At 35.8% G+C, this 17,013-nt stretch overlaps 1 protein-coding gene across 4 annotated transcripts in view; it reads right to left on the bottom strand.

Annotated features, from left to right (window-relative positions):
• Positions 1 to 17,013, bottom strand: part of CCDC50 (coiled-coil domain containing 50) — a 441,292-nt gene that overhangs the window by 361,420 nt on the left and 62,859 nt on the right. For 2 of the 4 annotated variants that reach the window (XR_012518864.1, XR_012518865.1), the window contains exon 11: positions 14,870 to 14,976. Coding sequence is in view for 2 of the 4 variants with exons in the window: in XM_010337729.3 (XP_010336031.1) it covers positions 12,418 to 12,437; positions 14,870 to 14,976 (127 nt within the window). In the remaining 2 variants the exon portion in view is untranslated. Of the gene's footprint in view, positions 1 to 5,167; positions 12,438 to 14,869; positions 14,977 to 17,013 lie in introns of those variants that run through there. The other 2 variants (XM_010337729.3, XM_003927019.4) reach the window with 2 other exon arrangements.

The raw sequence follows: 17,013 nt of genomic DNA, 5'->3' as shown, positions 1-17,013 counted from the left end.
AAACATGTAAAGCAAAATTCGATAGAACTGAAATTTTAAAAAATAGACAAATCCAGTTCTACGATAAGGACACATGCATACGAATGTTCACTGCAGCACTGTTTACAATAGCAAAGACCTGGAACCAACCCAAATGTCCATCAATGATAGACTGGACAGGGCAAATGTGGCACATATACACCATGGAATACTATGCAGCCACCAAAAACGATGAGTTCGTGTCCTTTGTAGGGACATGGATGAACCTGGAAACCATCATTCTCAGCAAACTGACACAAGAGCAGAAAATCAAACACCCCATGTTCTCACTCACATGGACACAGGGAGGGGAGCACTACACACTGGGGTCTGTTGGGGGAAATAGGGGAGGGGCAGCAGGGGTGGGAAGTTGGGAAGAAATAGCATGGGGAGAAATGCCAGACATAGGTGAAGGGGAGGAAGGCAGCAAATCACACTGCCACGTGTGTACCTATGCAACAATCTTGCATGTTCTTCACATGTACCCCAAAACCTAAAATGCAATAAAAACAAAAGACAAATCCAGAAGTAGAGACTTCAACACCACGCTCTTGACAACTGATAGAACAACTAGGCAGAAATCAGTGAGGATATAGGACAATACCACTGACCAACAAGATCTAATAAGCATAAAGATGGTCCCTGACTGTATGAAAATGATGTTGCATCTAGATAAATATGATTACAAAAATGAGGATGGGTTTACATCTGGATAAACCCATCATAAGTTAAAATAATTATTAAGTTGAGCTCGTGTGCAGTGGCTCAAGTCTGTAATCCCAGCACTTTCGGAGGCTGAGGCAGGCAGATCACAAGGTCAGGAGTTCAAGACCAGCCTGGCCAGCATGGTGAAACTCCACCTCTATTTAAAAAATAAAGATTAAGTTGAAAGGCGTTTTCAACTTAATGAGTTTATGCAGACATAATTCCACTGTAAGTCAAGAAGAATGAATACGTAGAACACTCCACCCACAGCAACACAACACATGTTTTTAGTGCTTATGGAACACATACTAAAATAGGCAAATAGGCAGTATCTCAAGGTCATGAAACAAACTTTTTTTTTTTTTTTTTTTTTTTGAGATAGTCTAGCTCTGTCGACCATGCTGGAGTGCAGTGATGCAATCTCACCACAACCTGCACCTCGCAATTTCAAGTGATTCGCCTGCCTCAGCCTCCTGAGTAGCTGACTACAGGCACCCACCACCATGCCCGGCTAAGTTTTGTATTTTTAGTAGAGACAGGGTTTCACCATATTTGCCAGGATGGTCTCAATTTCCTGACCTCATGATCCACCTGCCTCAGCCTCCCAAAGTGCTGGGCTTACAAGTGTAAGCCACCACACCACGCCCCAAATTTAAACAAATTTAATGAAACTGGAATCATGCAGCGTCTTCTCTAACCACAACAGAATCAAACTAAAAATGGGAGAGTTTTTAAAAGATAACAAGAAAATGGTTCTGGAGCAATTGAACATCCATGTAAAAAACATAATCTTTATCCTAAACCTCGCTTTATACAAAATCCACTACAAAATGGAGAAAAATCTTTAGGAGGTAGGGCTAGGTAGAGAGTTCTTAGACTTGACACCAAAGAATAATCTATAAAAGAAAAAAAATTGATATATGCCAATTGGTACTGTCCTCTCCAAGCCAAAAAGGCCATTTTCATGTAGACATAAACCATTACGGTCAATGGCAGATTTACCTGTCTGTGTCTGAGAGCCCCTGAAGCCTGGACAAGGATTTGAGAGAAGGAGGGCTTGAGGCCAGCAGGGAAGGTTTCAAAAAGATTCGTTAGGCATGAAGAGCACTGCTAGTGATGGCAAAGATCAGGTAATGGTACAAAATAATTTAAAGTGGCAGGCATAATTAAGGGCATACTATGATCTACAAGACCAATACCAAATTTACATCATCAGGCTGAGGAATTTGTAAGAAAGGTGTGTCCTGGGAGTACAGTAAGCAAGAAATACTAGTGGAGTTAATTTACAAGAATATTCAAAGACCATTTGAGGAAAGAGGCTCAAATTTCGAGCTGGGGAATAAAATATCAAGATGGACATTGGTTAGAAAAACACATACAAAAAAGCCAAAATTGACAAATGGGACCTAATTAAACAAAATCACTTCTACGCAGCAAAAGAAACTATCATCAGAGTGAACAATCTACAGAATGGGAGAAAATTTTTGCAACCTATCTATCTGACAAAGGGCTAATATCCAGAATCTACAAATAACTTAAACCAATTTACAAGAAAAAAAAAAAAAAATCAAAAAGTGGGCAAAGGATGTGAACAGATGCTTCTCAAAAGAAGACATTTATGAGGCCAACAAACATATGAAAAAAGCTCCTCATCGCTCGTCATGAGAAATGCAAATGAAAACCACAATGAGATACTATCTCGAGCCAGTCAGAATGGTGATCATTAAAAAGTCAGAAAACAACAGATGCTAGAAAGGATGTGGAGAAATAAGTATACTTCTATACTGCTGATGCAGTGTAAATTAGTTCAACCATTGTGGAAGACAGTGTGGCGATTCCTGAAGGATCTAGAACCAGATGTATCACTTGACCCAGCAATCCCATTACTGGGTATATACCCAAAGGATTATAAATCATTCCACTATAAAGACACATGTAACCATATGTTTATTGCAGCACTGTTCACAATAGCAAAGACTTGGAACCAAGCCAAATTCCCATCAATGACACACTGGATAATTACGTGGCATACATACAACATGGAATACTATGCAGCCATAAAAAAAGATAAGTTCATGTCCTTTGCAGCAACATGAAGCTAGAAACAGTAATTCTCAGAAAACTAACACAAGAACCAAAAACCAAACACCACATGTTCTCACTCATAAGTGGGAGCTGAACAATTAGAACACACAGACACAGGAAAGGAAACATCACACACCAGGACCTGTTGGGGGTCAAGGGCTAGGGGAGGGATAGCATTAGGAGAAATACATAATGTAGACAACATGCTCATGGGTGCAGCAAACCAACCATGTCACCGGTATACCTATGTGACAAATCTGCACATTCTGCACATGTATCTCAGAACTTAAAATTCTTCAAGAATGTGGCAAGCCAGTTACTAACCACATCCATTATTAAAAATTAAACAAGTTACAATTAAGTAAATCATATTAAAACAAAGATAATAAATATTTCTATTTATTTTACTATTATATATACTTCTGAGGTTCTATCTATTTTATTTCTGTAATGGAAATACTACATAATGGTGTGCTACTTCCTGATTCTATATTTGGTGATGCCACATTGATATGACATCACTGATATATGAAATAGGCCATGGATAGAGTATTTGTGCCATGGATATTGGAAAAACTTAAATCAGAGCCTGAATTACTGTTTTGTTGACTGTCTACTTTAAAAAGATGGATGTGCTTAATAACTGGCCTTAAAAAGATGGGGGAAAATGTTAACATGGTTAATACTGTAGAATAAAACTTTAAAATGTCTGTAGCTGTTACATTGTGAATAGCACAAAATACTGAGGAATATTCTTTAAGTGTTTAAAAAGTTTTTAACTCAGCAAAGAACTGCTATTGTTAACCAGAGTCAACTTCAGACATCCAATTCTATTGTTATACTCTCATCTTGTCAATATAAGTGAAAATGTCAATCGATATTCATTTCAGAATTTTCATGTTAATTGCAACCATAGGTTAGGATACACGAGTTTGAATAAATCAATGAGAACATTCTATAAGTTCACTGTAAAGAAGAGAGATTACATATTATTTGTAAGTTGTGTATTACATATCCTTTCAGTAAAATTTGTACCATGTGTATTTTTTGCAAACACACACACACACATTAATGACAATCTACTGGATGTGGAGATACAAGTAGCTGTAAATAGTGCTGTAAAGAACAAAAGATCACCCTTGAGGCCTTTCATGATGGAATGCCTAGGAAGTCTTTGTGATTCTGCAGGCACCCAGTAGTAGATAAAGCCGCTCTCTTCCTGGCAACCTCCTAAAAGAAATTAGCAGCCCTTGACAGCAGGATTCCTCAAATGTTACATTTGAAGCAGTACTTCAGGCAAGTGAACTGAGGTACAGAGCAGGATAAATGATATCCCAAGTCCCTAAAACAAGGTCATAGCAAAACCTGGACTAGGACCCACATCTCCTTATTCCTGTAGATTTCTTTAGTACACTGATTTTGCAGCAGTCTTTAGTTTGTGTTCGTTCATTTAAGCATGATACACAAACACAATGGAGGCAGGGAGTTGGTCTTCCTGCCCTTGAAATGGAGACAAAATTATCTTGAAACTATGACTCCAGGATTTGCAGTAGTCCAAAACCCTCTTAAAGATTCCCCCAAATTTCTAAGGTGTGCAAGGTGGATAGCTGTCTCTTAGCTGCTTTAAGGGACTTTCTAGTATGTTACTTCTTCACATAGACACATGGCCATAGTCTGACAGACTCAAGTTATATTCCACATAAATCACCCTATCTCAGACTCAAGTCATATTCCACATAAATCACCCTATCTCCTTGAGTACCTCTTACCACAAATTAAAGGGAGCTATTTTACTTACATATTTAATTTTTTTTAATTGGTTTCTAGATGCATCAACTTTTTCCATTAGTAACTTTAGTAATTAGAGACCAAAAGTTGAAATCAACATACCAATCTTCTTCAACTAAATAAAACAGTATCACCTGCGCACCACTGGTACTACTCAGGACCTAGCAGAGACTACAGAAACCATTTAGATTCCCTACTCTATTTACCATAGAGGAATCTGAGGTCTAGAGAATCTGCTATAGGGTGGCTAAATAGTGACATCTTTAAAAATTAATTTAGTAGTCACTGAAAGTATTTTTAAGATACCTGATATATGTTTCCAGAATCATTTCCCATATCGTGGCTATTCTATCAAAACAAGTAAAATAAAAAATATGTCCTATAAAGGTAAAACATTGAATAAATCGGTTATCCATTTCAAAACACAATTAAGTGTCTATAAGGTGTTAGGTACAGTGCAGGCAAGTTGTGCATAGAGTCTTTAATCATTAGGATTACTGAGTGAACATCCACTTACCTATTTTTTCTCCCAAATACATCAAACCACCATACACTACACACAAAACAAAGGTACATCTCCAACTGATCCATACTTGGCAGTATTTATTGAGAATTTCAATATACCAGGCTTCATTATCATGTCATACATATTTATACAAAGTGTATAAAACTGGAGTAAGAGAAAATTTTACTGTTATTAAACAGACCTATTAGGGTCATTCTGTAAAAATAATAATACTCTCATAACTTCCCATCCTAGAATGCTGTAAAGAAACAAAACAGAAACATGAGACAGAGACCACTGACTTAAGAAATGGATGACTTTATTAAGAGAAAAGGACAAGACTGGTGTTTACCTTGGTCAAACCATCCAGGAAACAAAGCACACAGACTTATAGAACACTTTGGTTTAAAAATTATTCATAATATCAGTGTTAAACCTGATGTTTAAAGAACCCAATGAGAAATATGGTGTAAAAAACAATCCGTGAAAACACAAGCTTGCATAGATGAATTAATGTAGATGTACAATTGGCATTTAAAAAAGGAGGTTTGCGTTTTGGGAGTGACTTAACCACGCTGAACACCTCAACCTCCCAAGATGCATGAAAGTCACCAGCACCGTGTTTCTCACTTTCCTCAATGAGGTCATGAGCAGGAACAACTTGTGCTGTATGGAGGTGAACTGAAAAGAGACTGCTTCCATTGGCCTAGTCCAGCTGGGTGTGTATCTTCCCATTAGAACCCACCACTGGTCACCTTTAAGGCATCCACAAAGTGTCCCTCACAGTTTCACTTAATCTCTAGATGTGGTTTGAGGCAGCCTCCTTGTTTTCTGTCCTCACACAGTCAACTATATTCCATCAAGGTTCTGTTTAATTCCATGAAATAGCTATCTCAAAGCTGCCCATTCTTCTGGGGCTTGGTTATAAATCCATGAGCACTTGGGATAACAATCCTTTTGTTTTATAACTATATCTACATTCCAAATATCAAAGGGGCACTTACTAAAGAATCTGAAAGTGCCCGGGCAATGTGTAGTCTCTCTCTCAAAAGACCATTTTTCCAAATTATGAGACAAACGATAGCATCACCTCAGATTTCCTGAGCAACTTCATTTATATGAGAAGTCTTATACTTTTGAATTCAGCACCTTTTCAAAATATGTGCTGGAATGGATTCATCTTAGGGAAAACTCCATTACAGAGAATTCTCATTTTGGACCATCATTTTTACATGCTATCTCCCCAGCGTATCCTCTCGTTATTTGTAACAATTTATAAAATAAATATTGGGTTGCCTGTAAGAGGAAAGTAAAAAATATAGCTCTTTCTGAAAAAGAGCATTTGGCTTGCAGTGTACATACAGCAAGAGCTGAAATTAGAAACCACAGGGATTTCCAAGGCCAATTCAACCAAAAGTATAAAAATTCTGATGTCAAAAATCTTCTCATCAAATTTAACGGCTAGAAATTATTTTAGCAACTACAGCCTGATATCCAGTGTAACAAAAATGTATCCCAATTATACCATATGTCATAGTACAGTCTCTTAGCTGTCTTCCCTTACATGTTCCTACTCCTTGATCTTTCATGAAGAAAATGTCACTCAAACCCATCTTTCACTTTTTCTATCATTTGTATATGAACCTCACCAATGAATAAACGGGGCATTAAGTTACACAACTAATTCTGCCCTTATCTGAAATACTGGAACCTGCACAGTGCTGGTTCCCTATGCTATGAAGTTAATCGAAAAGGAAAAAAAAAACAAAAACATTTTCTAGTTTGCTAAGAATGTACAAATGCATCTTAAATCTATTAAAATGTTACTAGGCAGTGTTTATATATATATATATATATATATATATATATATATATATATTATACATACATATATGAAAGAGAATGGCTTTTAGGGCCATATAGTTCTTCAACTCAACCTGATTACTTACAAGATTGTGTTAGCTTGTGGCATCAAACAGAACCACCCTTCTGTTGTGTTTCTTACCATAGCAAAAGTTTTCCTGCTTCTCTCTTAAAAGTAAAATAAAAACACTCTTCACATTAGCAAATCTCCCATTTCAAGCAAATGTGTTTTGTTTGGTTTTCTCCTTTTTTTCTGTTAATGGTTAAACATTTCAATACCCAAGGGTGTTGGTGAAATTCTTACAAATAATCTAAATGTCCTCCCTGCACAACAGAACCTTTGTAAATATCTTCTATATAGTCACCACAGAAGAGAGTCAACTCTCAATTACTCAAGAAGTGGTCAACTGGTATAAAGGATTTGACCAGGAAATTCTCACACTTTTTCTACCAGTCTTTTTGGTCATGCTACTGCTTATTCAGAGGTTGACAAACAACATAAAATAAAACTATGTATTTACTGTGTTACAGGTCAGCCACGAGTCAGTAGCAGAGAAGGGCCAAAGCTTCTGATGACAAGGATGCTTGGGGATCATCTGTGAATGTTACATCTCAGCGGAAATTTAACAGTCAGTCACGTAAAGGAAATAACATACACTGACATCAGAGTCAAACTAATTTAAGGCAGTACTGCTCCTCACAAACACTGCTGGCACAAAGTGCAGGTCTCTTTGTAAAAGTGACTCTGTAGTACTGAGATTTTTCTCAGTTTACCTTTTCTTTCTTGACTTCTCTAGAATTAAGTTTCAGCGTTTTTAATGACAGTTGTTAAACACCAGGACCAACAATAGCCTCTGTCTCTTTTCTTTAATACTCTTACCTCTCACCATGGATAAAAGAGATTCTTCCACCAAGAATTTGAATGACATTGTGCCCCATGCAGCAATAACAGGACAGTCTCCAGTTTCCTTCTACCTGCCCATATACCTATCATGGGCTAAGAAGCAAAAAGTATTCTATCAACAGAAAGATAAGCAGATATGGCTTCAAGACTCACAGGCACCACCAGAAATGAGAAAATGGGACCATAGTCACTTCTCTATAAGCAGTAAGTAACAGACAAAGTAATTTAAAAATTGTTTTTCCTTTCTGCTGAAAGATGAGGTTTTGATTTTGTTATGATTGTTTCTAAGAAAAACTTCTTTTAGCAGAATATGACACTCTATGTACAATGTAATCTACCTTAATACTCTCTACACAAATACTGCCTTCCCAAAAGGGGAAAAAGCCTTTGGCTGCAAGTTCTATTCTAGTCTCAGTTCTTCAGAAAGCTGTTTACACAGAGATCTCACTCCTTATCATCATAGTTATCTTTCAAGAAAATAATCACTAAATAAAAAATCATCTTGGTATTCCCCAAAGTGATTTTTATACAAAGGCAAGACATTAAAAATCCATGACTTAGCCAGGCACAGTGGCTCACCCCTGTAATTCTAGCATTTTAGGAGGCCAAGGCGGGTGGATTACAAGGTCAAAAAATCAAGGCCATCCTAGCTAACAAGGTGAAACCTCGTTTCTACTAAAAGTACAAAAAAAAAAAAAATTAGCTGGGCTTGGTAGCATGCACCTTTAGTCCCAGCTACTCGGGAAGCTGAGGCAGGAGAATAGGTTGAACCCGGGAGGCAGAGGGTGCAGTGAGGCCAGATGGCGCCACTGCACTCCAGCCTGCAACAGAGTGAGACTCCATTTCAAAAAAACAAACAAACAAAAATCCAGGACTTAAAATGTTAACCACTTATGTGGTAAACTGAATGCACCATATTATAGTAGGTATTTCAAATTTGGCACAACACAAAATTTAGACAAGATTTGACAGTATTAAAGAAAATAATCAGTTAAAAGCTAATTACTTTTATATTGAAAAGTTTTGACTTTGAGGGAAAGAGATGAGCAACAATCAGCAATGAATTTACTCATCATCTAATTGAGCTTCAGGCCACATTAGAGGAGAAAAGGGGGGGTAATGAATTGGATCCAGAATTTTCTAGAGTGAGTTCAGTAAACATAAAGCCCAAGGTCACACATTTTTCAGTATGCTGACCTAGATCCAAGTGGTCACTGCCATTCTACAGAGGTTTTCCTCCTAGGAGAATCTATTCATATCTTTCTTTTCTAACTTAGCTATTTCTCTATCATTGAAAACACCTAGGGTTATTTTTCATTTTCTGTTTTTGTAATTTATTGGTATGCTCCTGTTGGTTGTAAAGTAACTTGAGAAATAGTTATAGTATGCAAAGCCACTTTCCGAAAATCACAATGTTCCTTTAAATACATGTAAAGAACTGTCCAGTTCCAAAATAAAATACTTAGGTCTAATAAAATACTTATGTCTAACAGTGGTTTGAATGCAAGAGTCAAATATTTTTCAAGTCAAAACATGTAATCTGACTCTTACCTAACTTCACTTCCAAACGATGATTTATAAAAGGTAGAGGAGAGTGGGTGTCTATGTCAAGCAGCCTTATTATGATAAGGCTCCATAACATATTTTGTTTATTCAACAATACTGGTGTCAACGAGGCCTGGCCACCAAAGAACAAAGATACAGAAACAGAAACATTTTCCAAGGCCAGAATTATTAGCTTACATCACAACATTAAATCATTACTACATTATGGGCCTAAAAGTCAAGCTGCATGTGTTCGTTCCAGCAGCAACAACAACAACAAAAAATGCTTCCACATTTATATAAAAATGACAAAGTAAAAAGCAGAGAACACAGTGAAGAGTGTCTGGCAGTTCATTAAAATACAGTTGAGTTGCTTCTATAGTTTCAAACATTATTACATTACTTGCATGAGAAAGAATAAGAGGATTTAACCGGCTGAATTTCATTTCTATCTCCTTATTCATAGGGTAATATTTACTCTGATATTCTTTAAAAAGTGTTTGCTTTACACAAAAATAAAATAAACATAAAATATTTTAAAATTGTAATCTTTTAGAAACCTTGAAAAAATGTAACAAATTTTCAATAAACATGTTGAATTAGCTATCACAAGGGCAATACCACCTTTGGTCACTTACTAAGACAGCTAAAACACTAACATTCTGGTTAAGTGTTAAATGGTGACTTTTTTTTTTTTTAATTAAGTATCTCCAGTTAACATTTGACAATAATAAATATGACTGGATGAAGTATGTGAGAGGCAAGAGAAACACTAAATTTTTAAAATAAAACTGATCATAGTAAGAGATAGAAAAATAAATATTTATGAAATTAAAAACGGCAAATGATTTTGCCTAGTTATCAAATAAAAATACGCTGTTTTTTCCTTTAAAATTACCATAAAAAACTTTGAAGGACATGAAGCAAAATCACAGGGCAGATAAAGAAAAATATAGCATTACTATAAGTAAATAAGGCCTAAGCTTTGGATGTTGAAACCACTATCCAGAATTTGACTTAAGGCCAGGACCTACCATTTTGTCTCCCCTTCTGTATTTACATGGAGGTTTTTCTTTAGGCATTTTATCATAGCTATAAGAAGTCCTGTTATTTTCCTTTCCCTCCATTTCTCCAAAATGACATCACTTAGGGATGCAGACTATCTCTCCGATTAACATTTACCGAAAACGTAACTTAGGCGATTTTATTTAAATTCCTACAATACATAAACTTTATTAAATTAAAAATCTTTCTCAAAATGAGATACCCAAATCCACTCTGAGAAACTATTTTAAACAGCTTCCTGAATATTGCCCAACTTTAAAAACTACCTGAAAAGGTAAGGCATAGAGAAGGCAGTTCCCAGTGGGAAAAAAAATAACATTTTCTCTAGTGATCTATGTATTTCCTTCCTAAACAAAGGCCCTATTGAAATGCCAAGAATTTCAGATTTATATAATAAAAGACAATAGCAAGTCAAGCTGAAGGGATATATATATATATATATATATGGAGTGGGGAGAAAGAGAGAGGGAGAACAAGTGAGCTTGATTGCCATTTGTTATTTAAGTAGTACAGGAAAATAAATATTGCAGTAAGGTTAGCAGCTACACAAAAACGAAATTTCTTGAAGAGGGGCTTAAAGATCTTGTAATAATAATGATTATACAAAGGAATACAATCCCTTGCACAAAGAAATACAAATGGTTAAAACCAGTACTTGGCTGGCTGAACACGGTGGCTTACACCTGTAATCCCAGCACTTTGGGAGGCTGAGGCGAGTAGATCATTTGAGGTCAGGAGTTGCAGGCAAGCCTGGCCAACATGGTGAAACCCCATGTCTACTAAAAATACAAAAATTAGCCGGGCGTGGTGGCACATGCCTGTAATTCCAGCTACTCCACAGGCTGAGGCAGGGGAATTGCTCCAGCCCAGGAGGCATAGGTTGCAGTGAGCAGAGATTGCACCACTGCACTCCAGCCTGGGTGACAGGGCGAAATTCCATCTTAAAAAAAAAAAACCCACCAAATACTTGAATAAATAACCACTTTATCAAATTCAACTTCATGTTGATTTGATCTAATTATTGGCAAATAAACAAAACATTATTGAGAGGTTGTCAACAAATACTGCAATGACTTTAAGCAAGAGAAAAACCTTAGTCTACAGCCAGAGAGATGGATGGCATCATTACTTATGAAATCATTTTTTCAATTCCATTTCCTTGGCTCTATAAGTAAATGAAAAACAAAAGAAGAGATACAAAGTCATTCATGTATCTAAGTTAAAATTTCAGTGAACTAAATTTTTTCAATAAATATTAATAAATGGTCCAGTGCCGGCGGGGAGGTGTAGGGGGCTTCAGAAAGCCTTGCTACTGAGGCAAAAGCAGAGTGTTAAAGAATGCTATTTAGGACAATTTCCCCAGGAGGGCTGAGACGGCTATGCAAAACCTCTACAGTCCGTCTGGTCAGAATAACATACTTCAATTGCTCCAAGTATTTCTTTTTTTAAAATACTTTATGGTTGTGATTTTCTTTTCCTAAAGAGTACAAAAAGCAAAAGCTTTGTCCTTCAAAATATCATACACTAACGCAACAAAAAGCTATTTCTTATATTCTTTTATTCTGCGTTGCACCCAAACATTGTTTTTACTTTGATCATTAATCTCCATAAAATTTGAATTGCTAAATAAGGCCTACTCCCTAGATACCAAACTTCTATACCTAACAAAATGGCAGCTTACAGAGATCTAGATACTATATCCCAGGAAGTATATGCAGCATAGAGGTGGCTAATATTCAGAAGCTACATTTTCTCATACTGCCCAAGTGATCATGGATAACCAAAACATTTGAAATGAATTAAAATTATTTATGGTCAAAAATATATGCTTGAGGATAAATCCCAGGAATGCAAACACAGATGAAAAAAATATGTGTAGAATTCATTCTGTATCACCCAGTAATATTTGCTAAAGTGAGTCCATTTTCAAGGCAGATTTTTAATGCTTGTAATGAAAACCTGGGGAGGGGAAGAAAAAAGGAAACACAATTAAGGAAAAACTTTTGAAACTCAGACAGCTTTTCTCCTGCCCCAGCAAAATAACTTTATTTCATACATTTCTAGTAGTACCTGTTTCTTAGTTCTGACATATACACAGAATCAATGTGTTATTTTAATATTATGCATCAAATGTACGTCAAGGACAGTACAAAGGTACCCCCAAAAGGTGATACACACATAGTTTGAGAAAGAAAAATACGAGCTACTTTGTTAAATCAGGAACAGTGAAAATGTCACTAACTGATGAAAACTGAGGTGGGATGTTTTGATGAAGATGTTTATAGTGTCCAACTATCCTTCTTTTTAAAATAATGCCTGTTGTCTTTTTCTCAGTATTGAATCATAGTCAGAATGGGGGGAGGGAAGCTTTCTTAGAAATGCAAATGCTTGACACCCTCCATCCAGAGATGCTGATTTAAGTAGTCTAGAGTGTCATCTGTGCAATGGTATTTTTAAATGAAAGCAGAAAATGTAATTTAAAGAAATTTCAGGACATTGTTATTAGACTTGGAAATGAATAACAATACCAGCTACGTCTTCAAAACTCATAACAAAATAAACAGAATCAGTAAGATCTAATATAGTTGCAAAGTCTACTGCACTCTGCAAACTTCTTTTACATATTTAACCTTTAATGATTCTGACAACTCTGACACTTTCTATTTAGACTGGCTCCATTTTGCAGATAAGGAAATTAACATAAGCTACCTTTTCACCATTTCATTTTACAAGTCATAAAATTGTACATAAGTGAATACAAATCCTTTCAAGAGCAAATACAACCCAACTGTTCCTTCTGTCTGAGGCATTTGAACCAGAGCAACTCCATCTTGAATAGGGTCTGGATAAAATAGGGCTGAGACCTACTGGACTGCATTCCAGGAGGTTAGGCATTCTCAGTCACGGGATGAGATGGCACAAGACACAAGTCAAAAAGACCTTGCTGATAAAATACGCTGTGGTAAAGAAGCTGGCCAAAACCAAGATGGTGACAAAATTGAACTCTGGTTGTCCTCACTGCTCATGATATGCTAACTATAATGCATCAGCAGCATGCTAAAAGGCACTCCCAACAGGGCCATGACAGGTTACTGATGCCATGGGAACATCCAGAAGTTACCCTACATGGTCTAAAACGGGGAGGAGGAACCCTCAGTTTCAGGATTTGCCCACCCCTTTCCCAGAAAACTCATGAATAATATACCCCTTGTCAGCATATAATCAGATACCATAAAAATGGGTAACCAGTAGCCCACACTGCTGCTCTGCCTATGGAGCAACCATTCTTTCTTCCGCTACTTTCTTACTAAACTTGCTTTCACTTTAGGGATTCCCCTATAATTTTTTCTCACAGGAGATCCAAGAAGCTTCTCTTAGAGTCTGGATTGGGACCCCTTTCTGGTAACACATTTTAAAGGTTTCGTCCAATTTAGATATCTATATTTTTTCTTTATTTGCTTTGTCCCATTTTTCTTTTGCAAAAAAGTTATGTAGGAGGTATGCATGCATATTTTAAATCTAATTGAGTCACACACAGATAGGAAACAAGAGCCACTATAGAAAATGCAGTTCTACAGATCTAAATGGAGGTCACAATCACCCTTTAAGAATCCGATCAAAGAGCCAGACACAGTGGCTCACGCCTGTAATCCCAGCACAGTTTGGAAAGCTGAGATGGAAGGATTACTTGAGTTCAGAAGTTCGAGACCATCCTGGGATGACATGGTAAAACACCATCTCTACAAAAAATATGGAAATTAGCCAAGCATGGTGGCACACGCCTGTAATCTCAGCTACTTGGGAGGCTGAGATGAAAGGATCACCTGAACCCGGGAGGCGGAGGCTGCAGTAAGCCGAGATCATGCCACTGTACTTTAGCCTGGGAGACAGAGTGAGACTCTGTCTCCAAAAATATATAATATATAGGATATATATGTCATGTAATATAAATATAATATATATAATATTTATTATATATTATAAATTATATATAATTATATATAAATTATATATATAAATTATAAATATATATTATAAATAGAATATATATTTATATTATATGACATATAATATATCCTATATATATGATATATAATATATATATGATATATATGTATGTATGTATGAATCTGATGAAAGCTTTGCGCTCTTTGTAGAGGAGCATGTAAATACACAGAGTAACTTAGATTCAACTTACGGTGCTCTGTTTTCTGTCTTTTTTGTTACTGTTTCAATAAATGAGGAGTGCTATAACAATCTGCTGAGGGGAGAATAACTTATTTTTCCACTCTAGTGATCAGAACACAGAATTTGATATTTCCACTATAACATGAGGCTTATAATATATTTTTTAAAAAGATCCTAAACTTGACCATACATACTCTCCTTACCTTTATGAGAGGACTCTGATTTTGGAAAATGCCGTGTGGAACTCTGCTGGTTTGTGAAATGATTGTAATCCAAATCTTCACCATCTGTCATGATAGGTGGTGGTGGCCTAAAAGGAAGCCAGAATTTAAAGAGGCATTCTAAGTAATGCTTACTACAACTCCACCTTTCACTGGACTGCAAGGTAAAAATATTTTCTGATGAAATGAAAATCCCAAAATGTTTCAGAATTCACACTGTAGTTCTTGGAAAGTTGCATGACCTTGAATAAATTATCTTACTGTTCCTTTGTTTTGATGCACATAATTCAATTAAAACAAGTATCTCCTTAACAACTAATGCATTTTAGAAACTGTGCTAGATAAACAAAGATTAGTGAGATGTGACTGCTGCCATTTATAAGAAATACTCTTTTTCTTTACCAAGTAAAAGAAAAAAGAAGAGAATAAAGAACAGAAAAGAAGTAATAAAGTCAAGGAAAAAAGGAAACGAAAAAAGAAGAAGGTAGGAGATAGACAAGGAGGGAGGATATGGAAGCAAATTTCATGAGTAAAGTTCCTTTATCCACTAGGTGGCAAAACAGATCTTAATACATTTGCAACTTCTATGCAATACATTTGCAACATTTTATGGCAAAAAAAAAAAAATGTTAAAAAAAAAAAGATAAAATTTTTACTAAACTTTTTATTAACTACTCAGTATTGATTTATGCAAACATGTGGCATTGAAAGCAGAAAACCTCTTATTGTTTTTCTTACTTCCCAAAAGTGTACTTAAAGTTTGTACTAAAGCATAGCATGAGATTAAGATAGGCCATTTTACACAATTATATGTAAAATCTAGAAGGCATAAGTATTCTGAGGTTTGTAAAGTTATAGTCGGTTTGGTACAATGGGCTCTGTCATGTAAAAATAAGAGCAAGTATTTTCAGATTTTTTTATCTTGTCCCTAAGCAGTAAGTCTTTCCCTGGGTATTCAGTAGCCAGAAGGGGTCAGCATGGGATGTAAACTGGTATATGTACTGAGGACTGTGCTAGAGGTTCTACACAGATTATCTCAATTAACTTTCAGGACAAGTCTGTATGCCATCATATACATATTTCAGACTCAGATTAGGTTAGATTAGGTAAATGATCTGTCCATGTTCACACAGCTGTTAAGTGGCAGACCCAGGCCTCAAACTCAACTGGATTTCAAAACCAGTGTTCATAACTACTCTACTATGCTCTACTACATAGGTGTGTATTTTTATCAGGAGCATCATCATCTGCATACAAGACTATATGTATATAAGTATGTGTGCATTTGCATCTTAGATTTCCATAAGTACACTTTCATATGTATCTGTACTTATACTTTCAAATATCATTTCATGCATTTGTTATATGCATAAGTAATGTGAACATAGTGAATAATGTAGTATCTTTCTTTTTTTAAAATCGTTTACAAATATTGGAAATTAAATGGTGTTTTTCTCCAATGCTGACATTTATAATTCTTATCTTTAAAAAATAATGTAAGACTTGGTAGAAAACCTGAGACAAAGCAATCTGACCTTTAGTATTAAAAAAATTAGCTTCAAAGAGCAAAAAAGTGTCTCAAGAAGTGACTCAGGACTAAAAATCAGGGTTGGTAATTAGAATGACCCAGTCTGCCCTTCACTCTTTTATTAATGTCATTAGGCAGTCAAAAAATCAGAAGACAGAAGTTGGACTCACAAAAACAATCTAGGATTATTGCCTCACCATCAACTCATATCACCAAGGAAAAGTATGCTAAAGTTACGAAACAAAGCACAGGATACCCACAAGTCTTCTAGCATGTCCATGTAATGATAAACAAATTGATCTAGAATGTCTTCCGTTCTCTTAAGTGTTCTCATAAGTTCTGTTCAATTTCATGTTATGCAGAGAACAAATCTTGGTTTACTGTTGTCAGGAGTCCTAACAAATTATTTTGTTACACCAGAGACAATTGTTTTAAACTTAAGGACATTTAAGTTCAGAATTAGAAAAATCTTATTAACCCACACTTTATTTTATAGTTTTATTGTATTAAGATTGCCTGTTTCCTACTGTTCTCATGAAATAATTTACATCTTTCACTTAAGAATGTAGCCAAACACTTTTTGGAATTCACTTCAAAA

The sequence above is a fragment of the Saimiri boliviensis genome, chromosome 8 (genome assembly GCF_048565385.1).
Source record: "Saimiri boliviensis isolate mSaiBol1 chromosome 8, mSaiBol1.pri, whole genome shotgun sequence".
Classification (NCBI taxonomy): domain Eukaryota; kingdom Metazoa; phylum Chordata; class Mammalia; order Primates; family Cebidae; genus Saimiri; species Saimiri boliviensis.
The sequence above is the reverse complement of the archived record's forward strand: the minus strand, read 5'-3'. Positions and strand labels throughout refer to the sequence as shown.